The following is a 14,506-nucleotide window of genomic DNA, read 5'->3' as shown; positions in this document are numbered from 1 at the left end:
TAGATTTGTTAAGAGTTCTTTGTTTCTTCTAGATTGATCATGTTTGATGACATCGGATCCTATGGAATTGAAACAATGAATTTTCGATAATAAATTATTCTGCTTTGTCTTTTTACCACAAGATGACAAAAAACACTCACCGGAGACAGTGAAGTAATAAAATGCGAGTGTTACTCCTATTGCTGTTCGGAAAACACCTCCTGGTGCCATTCGGAAACCCGAATGATACATCTTAATCATTTTAGAAAAATGAACGATAGAGGAAAATGAATTCCAGTAAACTCGAGTGTTATTGGACGATGTAACTATCAAATTCCGATCTGATACATTTGGAATTTAATTATAGACATGTGGTGTGTTTCCTTTACAATTTTAACATCATAGTTAATTAAATATAATTTTACTGTTTTATATGTCATTCTTTCACACATTATGGAAATTATTTGATGCCTTGATGGTATTTTGATAATTTTTTTTATTGAATATTAAAATAGTTTCGCAAGTATGACAAAGTACAGATTTTTTTTCATTTATTTTGAGCCAAGACAAAATGTTATCAGTGTATCAAATGTAAAAGCATTGAGTTACTTACTGTGACCCTTCCATCTGATGTATATTTGTGAATTCACATGTTTTCACATTACCGAATGTGTTCCCATATTATCACGTTACTGTCTACACTCTTTTCGAAACATTTTTTCACATAAAAAATATCGTTATCAGCATTAAGAAACCGTAATGTTTTGTTGGCTTTTTATGAAGTTTTTAAAAAGATTAATGTCCGTCACGACATTTTTTATTTCACGTATAAAAAGCATACATACTGCTTTTAAAAGCCCGACCAACACAAAAGACCTTGCTTGTTATACACAGTGTACGTATAAACGTACACCTCTCTACGTTTGGGGAAAACGACTGACAATCGACCCTGAAAATACAGAAAGGTTCAAGATGTTTGAAATCATAAGACGAAACAAACGTCGCATTATTCATGGCGTCAAAACGATTGATTCACCGGTCTGGGACGTTTTAGTCCCATTAGAATCACAGAATTTTGTGCGTTTTTACCAGTAGTTGTCACGGGGTGACGCATTTATTGTCGAGTATTATATCAACATACATACGAATCAACAATAATCGGACAAGCCAATTTTTTTTTCTCTTATATCGGTATATCCCAAAACATTTTGTCGCATTTTGAAGAATTAAATATGGATGATGGCTTAAGTTTAGCAGTCACATGTCGGTGTATGATACACGCGCGTTTGGCCTCGTTATTCCTTTATCTATGGTAGCAGTTGGCGCCGCATTGCTTGATACATCCTTACTGTATGAACAACCATTCAAGGCGATTCTCTGTATCCCGCCGACTAACAAGGCTTTGATGATGCTTATAAATGTAAAAACATTTCCAGACCTTCTGAGTCAAATTTTATAAAACATTTGTATGAATCATATCATAAGTTACTACTTTCTATAATAAAATTAATCTGTAAGTCTGGCAAAGAATGGTAATTTGTGTTGTTTGTATGCGGTTTAACGTTCTTGCAACACAAGGGGCCATATCAGAACAAGACACTTGTAGTCGTAGGAATTTAAAACACTAGACTTCATACACATGTATGTTTTTGACAGAATTATGAGTATACAGTAACTAAAGTGACAAATAGAAACTCCTAGTGACATCAAGTGATAAATAGAAACTTCTAGTGACATTAAGTGATAAATAGAAACTTCTAGTGACATTAAGTGATAAATAGAAACTCTAAGTGACATTGAGTGATAAATAGAAACCCTAGTGACATTACTGATAAATAGAAACTCTAAGTGACATTGAGTGATAAATAGAAACCCTAGTGACATTAAGTGATAAATAGAAACTTCTAGTGACATTACGTGATAAATAGAAACTCTAAGTGGCATTAAGTGATAAATAGAAACCCTAGTGACATTAAGTGATAAATAGAAACTCCTAGTGACATTAAGTGATAAATAGAAACCCTAGTGACATTAAGTGATAAATAGAAACTCCAAGTTACATTAAGTGATAAATAGAAACTTATTGTGACATTAAATGACAAATAGAAACTCCTAGTGACATTACGTGATAAATAGAAACTCCTAGTGACATTAAAAGTTAAAAAAAAAAAAGATAGACACTTAAAAATCATCTTCATGACTCTTCCCATGGCCGGGCGTTGGGAAGAGTCATGGAGACGATAAACCATCATCATCAGCATCATCATCATCATGTAGCTTCATTAACAAGAATCCCTCTTATCCTTTACATCAGAGATGCATGGATGATGGGTGATTCTTCTTAGTAGAAATATTTCCTCACAAGTATGACATGCTTCACGGTCAACACACAAGGGAATTAAGCCAGATGGCTGGACGTATACATGTGCACTTGTCATCCTACCAGGTGTATGACACTTATTTGACAAGAGACTAAAATGACCACGAGGATTAACCCTGTCTATAAGATAGCTTGAGTACCGCACGGTATACGTTGTTTTGCAGAGGGGCTAAAATGAAAGAGAATTGAAGATGTATTGTGAAATTAAAATATTAATACCCGTCAAACCATGCCTCATAATTCGTATGCTAAATCCTAAAGCAACATGTAATTGGAAACCAAAACAAGTTTTATTCTCGAAATGAATCATTACCAAGTCTTGAAATACAGTAGTTTTGACATTTAGGTCGTCCGTTTATCTGTAGCATGCCCGCGCTAAAAGAATGTGTTGTTGATTCGTGAAGAAGCTAAAGGTGCCGATACCATTGTTTATGTTCCAAATAATCAATAGAAAGAAAATCACCAGGAGATACGACACAGAATTCACGTTATTGAAGTCGAATCGCGGGGGGATAAGGAAGCATCCATGTTTTATGAAGAGAACACAAAGGTTGCGTCGTAAGATAAACACTGCAGTTGATTGGTACCTGATCAGCAGTGAACGGCCGCTATGTGCCATCGTAACTTAGTTTACAACTCCCTGGTATCTTGAAAGGCAGAGTGTTAAACTAAACTACTATTGATCTGCTTTACAATCCGTTATTTCAAACAGGCAACGATTTATAATATTCAAACTCATAAACAGCAATTGGACTTAATCTTAGAATGTTTAGCGAATGTCGCCATCCAAGAAGTACATGTGACCTTTGACTTATTCAAGACGCAGGCATACTTATTAGATGAAATCGATATCATCCAATATACGTTTAAGAAGAAGACACGCTGGGAATACCACGATCTTATTCTCATCAGATGAGGGTTGTCTTCTAAATTATTTATTATCCTAACACGCAAATATTTATGTAACACATGTTTAGCACCACAGAACATGGTGTTGTTTATTTATACTATACAAATCTGTGTTATTATTTTACAAGGCCATCTGGCAGCCATGTTGATAGTGTAATAATTAAGATATGATGTTTCCTATCCGCAAGAATTTATTTAATTTAATCATTATTTTTACTCTCAGTTGTATTTCCGCAAATATGTTGTTAATAATATACAAAACTGTTGTTAATTTCAGAATCAGATGTTGTGTAAAAATCTTGATCTTGAGATTTTTTTTCTGTTTTTTTTCTTTGACAAGAAATTGGCTCATGTTATTTAATTTTACTTGAATTATTTGTAAGGAAAAAAAATAAATACTTATCGAATTTGGAACGCCTGTATATCCAGCTTACTTTAAGTAAAGATTTCTATATGTCACAAATATTTGTAGGATCATCACGTGTCTTCATTCTTGTTCATTTCATCACTATAGGAGCCTGGTATTAAAAAAATACAAACAAAAAAACGGAGAAAAAACAAAATAAAAAACAACAAATAAAAAAAAAAAAAAAAAAAAAAAAACAAAAACAAAAAAACAAAAAACAAAAAGAAAAACAACAAAAAACATAAAACAAAAAAGAATAATAAAAATGGTAAAAAAACTCTATTCGATTAATTTTCCAGTTAATGAGCTTGTAATATTCATTACCAAAGCAACCTAGTTAAGATGTGGCATCCCTTGACCGATGAAGTTGTCTTTGACAAGATCAGCCCCAACGTGTCAGGGTTGGAAGCGATAACGTCCGCAGACTGTGATGGGGTTAGATCAGGTTAAGAGTAAGGTTAATAGTCTGTGATCTGTGTCTAATTCTATCTTTTCAGATCTGTAGCAGTCACGACTGCGTGCGTTTGGCGGGATCTATTCTCTCCCACATGGACACTGACGTAGACCCGTGCGAGGTAACAGTTTTAGCCCCTTCATCCGGTCAGAACCTCCAAAGTAAATGATATGACCGGTCGACTTAACACCGATGCCTCGACAATACAACACTCTGGTCATTTTGGGGCTTCCAAATAAATTGGTTTTCTCACAAGAAGTGCCGCCATTCCATAGCAAATGCACACGTGCATACAAAGGAATCTTCTAATTTATTTATTCGGGGTTTTATTATTGATTAAACACAAAAATATTCCGACGTTTCAATTAACAAATGATGCTACAAGCATTGTCGTCTAAATATGTTATCCTATGTTCGGTAGAAATGGCACTGTTCTATGTTGACCATACACATTTTCATTTTCAGCCTTATGCACTAATACAAAGATTGTTGTGAAAGGGATTTCTTCCATTCTCTTTTAAGTTAATATTGGTGTGACAGTACTGGATAGAAACACACAGGAAATCCCAGCTCGTGAAAAGACTGTCGTCACTTTTATCTGATCAAATCAATACTAACACTGAACAATCATAACCCTAGGCCCAAATGTATCGCATCATTTTGTGCGAAGATGTATTTTTCTCCGTTTTATTAATCAATAAGATGCAAAAAGCGGAAAAGATACCATTTTAAAGACATTCTTTACTTCTGTTATGTTGGCTGTGTGTTGAAGATAAGGACAGCTCAGCGTCTCTTAAGAAGCTTACCTGTAAAACCTGTTTCAAGTAACAAAGGCAACATATAGAAATGAATACAGATATCACACACATATCTGTGTGACTTCAATACTGGCCTTTTTGAAAATAGCTATTTAGGATGTAAATATATTGTATTTGTAATTAAAACAAAACATCAGAGAAAATAAAAGGAAAATTATAACGGTTCTTTCAAAAATAGCGTAAGTCATTGGAATAAACAAGAAATGTACAGGTGGCAACTGTCACAAAGGTCATTGTCAACAAAGGTCACTGTTAAGGTGAAAAACAAATGGTACCAGCGGAAAGGTCTTGTCACAAAGAATAATATGCTAAATATGAAAGCCCTACCTCTTACAGTGCAATAGTTATGGCCAATGTTGAAGATGACAACAGACAAACAAACATCTTTCGATCTGGGGGCATAATACCAATAGGTCAACATAATTATAATCCAAACCCAAATTCAATCAAACTAGGGCAAAATATAAACAAAAGAAAAAAATTACACGAGATTCCTTAAAAGTACAAGGAGAATAAGACCATGTATATATATATAATAATATCACTTTCTTTTCTCTCAGGACTTTTACGAATATTCATGCGGAGGATTTCAAAAAACGGCCTACCTTACATGGGAAGCACCACGTGTCCGAGAAAATCCTGACATACTTCTGACAAAGTACGATGATTTCCTAAAAGGTTAGTATACTAAATATCTTAGACATTTTTGCTATATATGTGTTTTAATTTAAAGTTGGTAAAAATTCGAAGACATGAACATATATACCTGGAAGTGAGACTGTTTGATTGTGGTTCTCCTCAAATCTGTAAACGTGTATTATTATCGAGCCAAAAAGTCACATCAATCTGTATTGTTTGAGACCGACCGACATTAATTGGGATTAAAGTCAAACAGAATCGGACTGAGTGTCGACATTCTACCACAGATCATTCCTTTAATTATGTATACCTATCAGGCCTTCATTGTGATCTGTTTCAAAACGAAGTTCCTTGGAACTGGCAGAGGCTTCACTGTTTTGAGTATTGTGTGAGGTGTGTTCCTGTCTAGACGGTGTTAGTGAACACAAACATCGCCCATCAACTCACCACCAGACTATAACAACAGCTTTCTCACTGCGTAATGAGCACGCCATTATATACACGACAGGCAAGCTGCATCTACTTCCGCTGCCAGCTGATCTTGGAACGACTCGCTCCCGCTTTCTACCGCCTTGAGAGTCGGTACAGTCCAGTTCTAGATGCTGTTGGACCGCGATATGACTGACTAACGCAAGCAAAGGGAAAATTCAAGCGACCTGGTCTAGTTCTGACTTTATGTAATAACCAAATGGACGTAGTGCCATTGTGTTAATACCTACCCAGAGAGGTATGATCTTGCCTCAGGATCTGTCGACTAGAAACATCCATTTTTTACCAGGAGAATCCATCATGTAATCTAATATAATCAGTGTAAACATCATGATATAGAAATAACGGCGATATAGTCCGATGATACGTTATATATAAAAAGTAAAGTCGATAAAGACCGGTTATATATAAAAAGTAAAGTCGATAAAGTCCGGTTATATATAAAAAGTAAAGTCGATAAAGGCCGGTTATATATAAAAAGTAAAGTCGATAAAGACCGGTTATATATAAAAAGTAAAGTCGATAAAGTCCGGTTAGATATAAAAAGTAAAGTCGATAAAGTCCGGTTATATATAAAAAGTAAAGTCGATAAAGTCCGGTTATATATAAAAATTAGAGTCGATAAAGTCCGGTTATATATAAAAATTAGAGTCGATAAAGTCCGGTTATATATAAAAAGTAAAGTCGATATAGCCCGGTTATAAACAAAAAGTAGAATCCCATAAAAAATCAATTATATACATATTGCAGAGGCTAAATAGTAAAATTATATACGGGGACAAGTCGGATTATACCGAGATTATAGAGACGATGTTGTCTGAAAATATACACAATATCTGTATATACACAGAGAATAGAGGTAAAATAATCCGTATATACACAGAGAGTAGAGGTAAATCAATCTGTATATACACAGAGAATAGAGGTAAAATAATCCGTATATACACAGAGAGTAGAGGTAAAATAATCTGTATATACACAGAGAGTAGAGGTAAAATAATCTGTATATACACAGAGAGTAGAGGTAAAATCATATACACAGAGAGTGTATATACACAGAGAGTAGAGGTAAAATAATCTGTATATACACAGAGAGTAGAGGTAAAATAATCTGTATATACACAGAGAGTAGAGGTATAAATAATCATATACACAGAGAGTAGAGGTAAAATAATCTGTATATACACAGAGAGTAGAGGTAAAATAATCTGTATATACACAGAGAGTAGAGGTAAAATATCTGTATATACACAGAGAGTAGAGGTAAAATAATCTGTATATACACAGAGAGTAGGGGTAAAATAATCCGTATATACACAGAGAGTAGAGGTAAATCAATCTGTATATACACAGAGAGTAGAGGTAAAATAATCTGTATATACACAGAGAGTAGAGGTAAAATAATCTGTATATACACAGAGAGTAGAGGTAAAATAATCTGTATATCTGTATATACACAGAGAGTAGAGGTAAAATAATCTGTATATACACAGAGAGTAGAGGTAAAATAATCCGTATATACACAGAGAGTAGAGGTAAAATAATCCGTATATACACAGAGAGTAGAGGTAAAATAATCTGTATATACACAGAGAGTAGGGGTAAAATAATCTGTATATACACAGAGAGTAGAGGTAAATCAATCTGTATATACACAGAGAGTAGAGGTAAAATAATCTGTATATACACAGAGAGTAGAGGTAAAATAATCTGTATATACACAGAGAGTAGAGGTAAAATAATCTGTATATACACAGAGAGTAGAGGTAAATCAATCTGTATATACACAGAGAGTAGAGGTAAAATAATCTGTATATACACAGAGAGTAGAGGTAAAATAATCCGTATATACACAGAGAGTAGAGGTAAAATAAATATATACACAGAGAGTATATACATATACAGAGAGTAGAGGTAAAATAATCTGTATATACACAGAGAGTAGAGGTAAAATAATCTGTATATACACAGAGAGTAGAGGTAAATCAATCTGTATATACACAGAGAGTAGAGGTAAAATAATCTGTATATACACAGAGAGAAGGGGTAAAATAATCCGTATATACACAGAGAGTAGAGGTAAAATAATCCGTATATACACAGAGAGTAGGGGTAAAATAATCCGTATATACACAGAGAGTAGAGGTAAAATAATCCGTATATACACAGAGAGTAGAGGTAAAATAATCCGTATATACACAGAGAGTAGAGGTAAAAGAGAGTAGAAAAATAATCCGTATATACACAGAGAGTAGAGGTATATACACAGAAAATAATCCAGAGAGAAGGGGTAAAATAATCCGTATATACACAGAGAGTAGAGGTAAAATAATCCGTATATACACAGAGAGTATATACACAGAGAGAAGAGGTAAAATAATCACAGTATATACACAGAGAGTATATACAGAGAGTAAAATAATCCGTATATACACAGAGAGTAGAGGTATATAATAATAAAATAATCCGTATATACACAGAGAGTAGAGGTAAAATAATCCGTATATACACAGAGAGTAGAGGTAAAATAATCCGTATATACACAGAGAGTAGAGGTAAAATAATCTGTATATACACAGAGAGTAGAGGTAAAATAATCTGTATATACACAGAGAGTAGTAAAATAATCCGTATATACACAGAGAGTAGAGGTAAAAATCTGTATATACACAGAGAGTAGAGGTATATATATACACAGAGAGTAGAGGTAAAATAATCTGTATATACACAGAGAGTAGAGGTAAAATAATCTGTATATACACAGAGAGTAGAGGTAAAATAATCCGTATATACACAGAGAGTAGTATATATATACACATATACACAGAGAGTAGGGTAAGAGTATAAAAATCTGTATATACACAGAGAGTAGAGGTAAAATAATCCGTATATACACAGAGAGTAGAGGTAAAATAATCCGTATATACACAGAGATTAAAATAATCCGTATATACACAGAGAGTAAAATAATCCGTATATACACAGAGATAGAGGTAAAATAATCTGTATATACACAGAGAGTAGAGGTAATATACACAGAGATCATATCTGTATATATATACACAGAGATATACACAGAGAGTAGAGGTAAAATAATCCGTATATACACAGAGAGTAGAGGTAAAATAATCCGTATATACACAGAGAGTAGATATACACAGAGGTAAAATAGATCTATATACACAGAGAGTATATACATATACAAGAGTAGAAAAATAATCCGTATATACACAGAGAGTGTATATACACAGAGAGTAGAGGTAAAATAATCTGTATATACACAGAGAGTAGAGGTAAAATAATCTGTATATACACAGAGAATAGAGGTAAAATAATCCGTATATACACAGAGAGTAGGGGTAAAATAATCTGTATATACACAGAGAGAAGGGGTAAAACAATCTGTATATACACAGAGAGTGTATATATATACACAGAGAGTTGAGGTAAAATAATCCGTATATACACAGAGAGTAGAGGTAAAATAATCCGTATAAACACAGAAAATAGAGGTAAAATAATCCATATATACACAGAGAATAGAGGTAAAATAATCCGTATATACACAGAGATTAGAGGTAAAATAATCCGTATATACACAGAGATTAGAGGTAAAATAATCTGTATATACACAGAGAATAGAGGTAAAATAATCCGTATATACACAGAGAATAGAGGTAAAATAATCCGTATATACACAGAGAGTTGAGGTAAATCAATCTCTATATACACAGAGATTAGAGGTAAAATAATCTGTATATACACAGAGAGTAGAGGTAAAATAATCCGTATATACACAGAGAGTAGAGGTAAAATAATCCGTATATACACAGAGAGTAGAGGTAAAATAATCCGTATATACACAGAGAGTAGGGGTAAAATAATCCGTATATACACAGAGAATAGAGGTAAAATAATCTGTATATACACAGAGAATAGAGGTAAAATAATCTGTATATACACAGAGAGTAGAGGTAAAATAATCCGTATATACACAGAGAGTAGAGGTAAAATAATCTGTATATACACAGAGAATAGAGGTAAAATAATCCGTATATACACAGAGAGTAGGGGTAAAATAATCCGTATATACACAGAGAGTAGAGGTAAAATAATCTGTATATACACAGAGAATAGAGGTAAAATAATCCGTATATACACAGAGAATAGAGGTAAAATAATCCGTATATACACAGAGAGTAGAGGTAAAATAATCTGTATATACACAGAGAGTAGAGGTAAAATAATCCGTATATACACAGAGAGTAGAGGTAAATCAATCTGTATATACACAGAGAGTAGAGGTAAAATAATCCGTATATACACAGAGAATAGAGGTAAAATAATCCGTATATACACAGAGAATAGAGAAGATGTAACCCGAATATATACAGAGAGCTTATGCAGTATAGACCGATTACACACGGGAAGTAGAGGCGATATAACCCGACATATATAGAGAGTAGTGTCCGCTCTATACAGGGAGTAGCGGCGATATAACCCGATATATTTAGGAGTAGTGTCCGCTCTATACAGGGAGTAGTGGTGATATAACCCGATATATTTAGGAGTAGTGTCCGCTCTATACAGGGAGTAGCGGCGATATAACCCGATATATTTAGGAGTAGTGTCCGCTCTATACAGGAAGTAGCTGCGATATAACCCGACATATATAGGGAGCAGTGTCCGCCCTGTACAGGGAGTAGTGGTGATATAACCCGATATATTTAGGGAGTAGTGTCCGCTTTTATAAAGGGAGTAGCGGCGATATAACCCGATATATTTAGGGAGCAGTGTCCGCTTTTATACAGGGAGTAGTGGTGATATAACCCGATATATTTAGGGAGTAGTGACCGCTTTTATACAGGGAGTAGCGGCGATATAACCAGATAAATTTAGGAGTAGTGTCCGCTCTATACAGGAAGTAGCTGCGATATAACCCGACATATATAGGGAGCAGTGTCCGCCCTGTACAGGGAGTAGTGGTGATATAACCCGATATATTTAGGGAATACTGTCCGCTTTTATACAGGAAGTAGCTGCGATATAACCCGACATATATAGGGAGCAGTGTCCGCCCTGTACAGGGAGTAGTGGTGATATAACCCGATATTTTCAGGGAGTAGTGTCCGCTTTTATACAGGAAGTAGTGGCGATATAACCCGATATATTTAGTTAGTTGTGTCCGCTTTTCTACAGGGAGTAACGGCGATATAACCCGATATATTTAGGGAGTAGTGTCCGCTCTATACAGGGAGTAGTGGTGATATAACCCGATATATTTAGGGAGTAGTGGCCGCTTTTATACAGGGAGTAGCGGCGATATAACCCGACATATATAGGGAGCAGTGTCCGCCCTGTACAGGGAGTAGTGGTGATATAACCCGATGTATTTAGGGAGAAGTGTCCGCTCTATACAGGGAGTAGCGGTGATATCACCCGATATATTTAGGGAGAGTGTCCGCTTTTATACAGGGAGTAGTGGCGATATAATCCGATATATTTAGGGAGTAGTGACCGTTTTTATACAGGGGGTAGTGGCGATATAACCCGATATATTTAGGGAGTAGTGTTCGCTCTATACAGGGAGTAGTGGTGATATAACCCGATATATTTAGGGAGTAGTGTTCGCTCTATACAGGGAGTAGTGGCGATATAATCCGATATATTTAGGGAGTAGTGACCGCTTTTATACAGGGGGTAGTGGCGATATAACCCGATATATTCAGGGAGAAGTGGCTATATATTTAGGGAGTAGCAGCTATATATCTAGGGAGTAGTGTACTCTTTTATACAGGGAGTAGTGGCGATATAACCCGATATATTTAGGGAGGCGATATATAACGATTATAGATGGGAGAATAGAGTCTAATTCTACACGGGAAGTTGAGACGGCTATGCCTTATTGAACATACAAGAATGTAAAACGATAAAAGAGGCTCAATATTCATTGCAACATTTTGCCTTGTGTGACGATTTCTCCGACAACAGTAGGCATTATGGTTCTGTATAAACATTACAGCTAATTTATATAGGACATCGAATTCATTACTTTTCTAAATGTAGAATATATATATTTAACAGCCTGTTTACAGACAAAAAAGTAATTGTACAAAATTTAGTATCGAATGTAGTATATAAACTAACCCAGTATAAAACACTGATATCAGCTCATTGGCAGAAATTGAATTTAACGTTTCATTAACAGTCTTACTGTTGTTGGCATCTTTAAAGTCATGATGGGTAGGACGATAGCAGTCCAAACAGGAATGAAGATTTCAAATCTTATGTAGTGACAAGTTTTCAACAGAACTACGTTTACTTTTTTAGGAAGGAATGAAATGTTTGCCGTTAGGAAACGTCATTTAGATGTTTTGATGCAATGAACTTGCTTTTAGATTTAAGACAAAAGACAGATTCTTGATGTATGTAGCCACACCATGAGCTCTAATGATGCAACACAGATCAATATCCCATAAATATAAACCGATTGTTTTCTGCTTTTTTTGACGGAAAGATTTCACTAGAAGCGTACCTAACGAAGAACGCATGGATACCCAGCTTAGCTAGTTGAGTTTTTCCGTATGTTGCAAATAATTGTAAGACCATGATCTGTCTTCATTCACGGTCATCTCGTTACTGGCGAGAGGTGGTTGGTACTGGCATTAACAAATAAGTAGCCAAGCTTGTGAGTCGTGCAGCAATAACATCACTACAAGGCTGATGGATTGGCGTACGTGCTCCCTATCCATCTCAATACCAGACATCCCTCTGCCAGTAGCCCTCGCGTATAGACTACCACTAAATGTTGAAAATCGAGTAGGAAGCACACAATTATGGCTACATTCTATGCTATTAAAAGGTTTCGATTTATTTGTATTGGTACGATATAGGAGGTTGTTTTACGTCAACTGCAATGGGAAAACCGTTCTTGTCTTGTCCACCGTTTTCGGCCTTTCACGGAGGCCAGTAGAACTATATAATTAAATTAGGCATCAGCGAGTCACTTAATCCCTGTTTATAGATGTGGACACTTTATTGTGGTGTGGTAATAGCTTACAAGTTCTTGGTGTCATTTAATCAAGAGAAAAATGCACTCAGAGAGCAGTCTATTTCGAGGCAGCAATCAAAACCAGTAAAACACAGAAAAAAGAATAAAAGAATTATGTAAATCTTAATCGAGAATTGTTTTAAATCTAGTTGAAACACATTCGGATTTGGATATACACGTGTCTTGGTCAAAGTACATTATCTTTATTGGTCTTTGGTAACACATTGTATAATCTCTGCATACAGTTTTAACTAGATAAAAGTCATATTAATTCAAGTTAGAGTGCAATTTTATTTGTAAACGTCTTTCACAGTTACTATTTATTCGTATTTCTAGTTGGAAACAAATAAAATGTATAAAGATAAGCATTTTTACTATTTCAGATTTTCAATTTCTTTGTTGTTTTAATTATGCATCAGCAATGGATTGTCAAAGTTATATACATGTAAAACGATATTGGTTTTGGACAATGATACTGTAAAGCAGGTTAAGTCGGTTTTATAAATTGTTCTATTTCAAATGTGTTCGATAAAGAACGGCAATGACCTTAGGAAAGGGCATCTTTATGTTAAGTATTGGGCGCCGTCGACACCGTCGGTGTCTTTGATTGAAGGATGTGGTTTTTTTATGTGTGTGTGATAAGTAATGAATGCTGATTGTAAAGAGTTTGGTAAACATCCGATGCATTTTAATATTTGAGTTTGGTTTAAATACTATGATTCTAAATTGGTACATCTTGTATGTATCTTTTTGATAAATCATTTAGGGAACATGACATAATTGGATATACAAAATTTACATGGTAGGGATCTCTTGGTCTTATTCCCGTTGTACTTTCTCACTGTTGTCCTCTAAATTTGCCCTTGTCCCATCGACTTATGTTTGAATTAAGACTTTGCTGACATGTAGGTTATAAAGCAACGTCTTCCTTTTGATTTTCTCTGTTCTCTGAAATTTTGTATTTTGAACGATTTTTGGGATTTTCAAATTCACATATATTTCATTGTAGATCGATTGTCAGCACCTTCTGATCCGTTAGTATCGCGGCACGAGAACAAACTGAAGACCATCTATCGCGCATGTCTTGAGAGGAGGAACAGCCCCCTTGGTACTATCAGGTCTGCAAGTAAGTACTTTTGTTCGTGCAAAAAACAGATTTACAGCGATTTATTCATGCTGGCACTTATATGTATTTTTGTCTGTGAGTTAACCTGTTTGTGCTAATCAATTTCGGGGAATACAGGATGTTTGATATTGTGTGTTGTGGTTTCCAGAAGTATATTCTTATTCATTTTGACGTTCTCGGTAGTAACTATATAATTTGTCATACTAATACACCTAGCTATAAAAATGATATGTATTTTCGCAATATACAATGGCA

General features: G+C 34.8%; 1 protein-coding gene across 1 annotated transcript in view; it reads left to right on the top strand.

Annotated features, from left to right (window-relative positions):
- LOC132554574 (neprilysin-like) overlaps window positions 1-14,506 on the top strand; it is a 37,890-nt gene that overhangs the window by 14,106 nt on the left and 9,278 nt on the right. Inside the window, exons 2-4 of the mRNA XM_060218900.1 lie at window positions 4,172-4,249; window positions 5,507-5,624; window positions 14,135-14,251. Coding sequence (XP_060074883.1) covers window positions 4,172-4,249; window positions 5,507-5,624; window positions 14,135-14,251 — 313 coding nt within the window. The remainder of the gene's footprint in view (window positions 1-4,171; window positions 4,250-5,506; window positions 5,625-14,134; window positions 14,252-14,506) is intronic.

Source organism: Ylistrum balloti, unplaced genomic scaffold (assembly GCF_031769215.1).
Source record: "Ylistrum balloti isolate Yb309-2 unplaced genomic scaffold, AGI_CSIRO_Ybal_v1 Utg370416, whole genome shotgun sequence".
In the NCBI taxonomy this organism is placed as follows: domain Eukaryota; kingdom Metazoa; phylum Mollusca; class Bivalvia; order Pectinida; family Pectinidae; genus Ylistrum; species Ylistrum balloti.
Note: the sequence above shows the minus strand (reverse complement) of the source record. Positions and strands in the feature narration are given on the sequence as shown.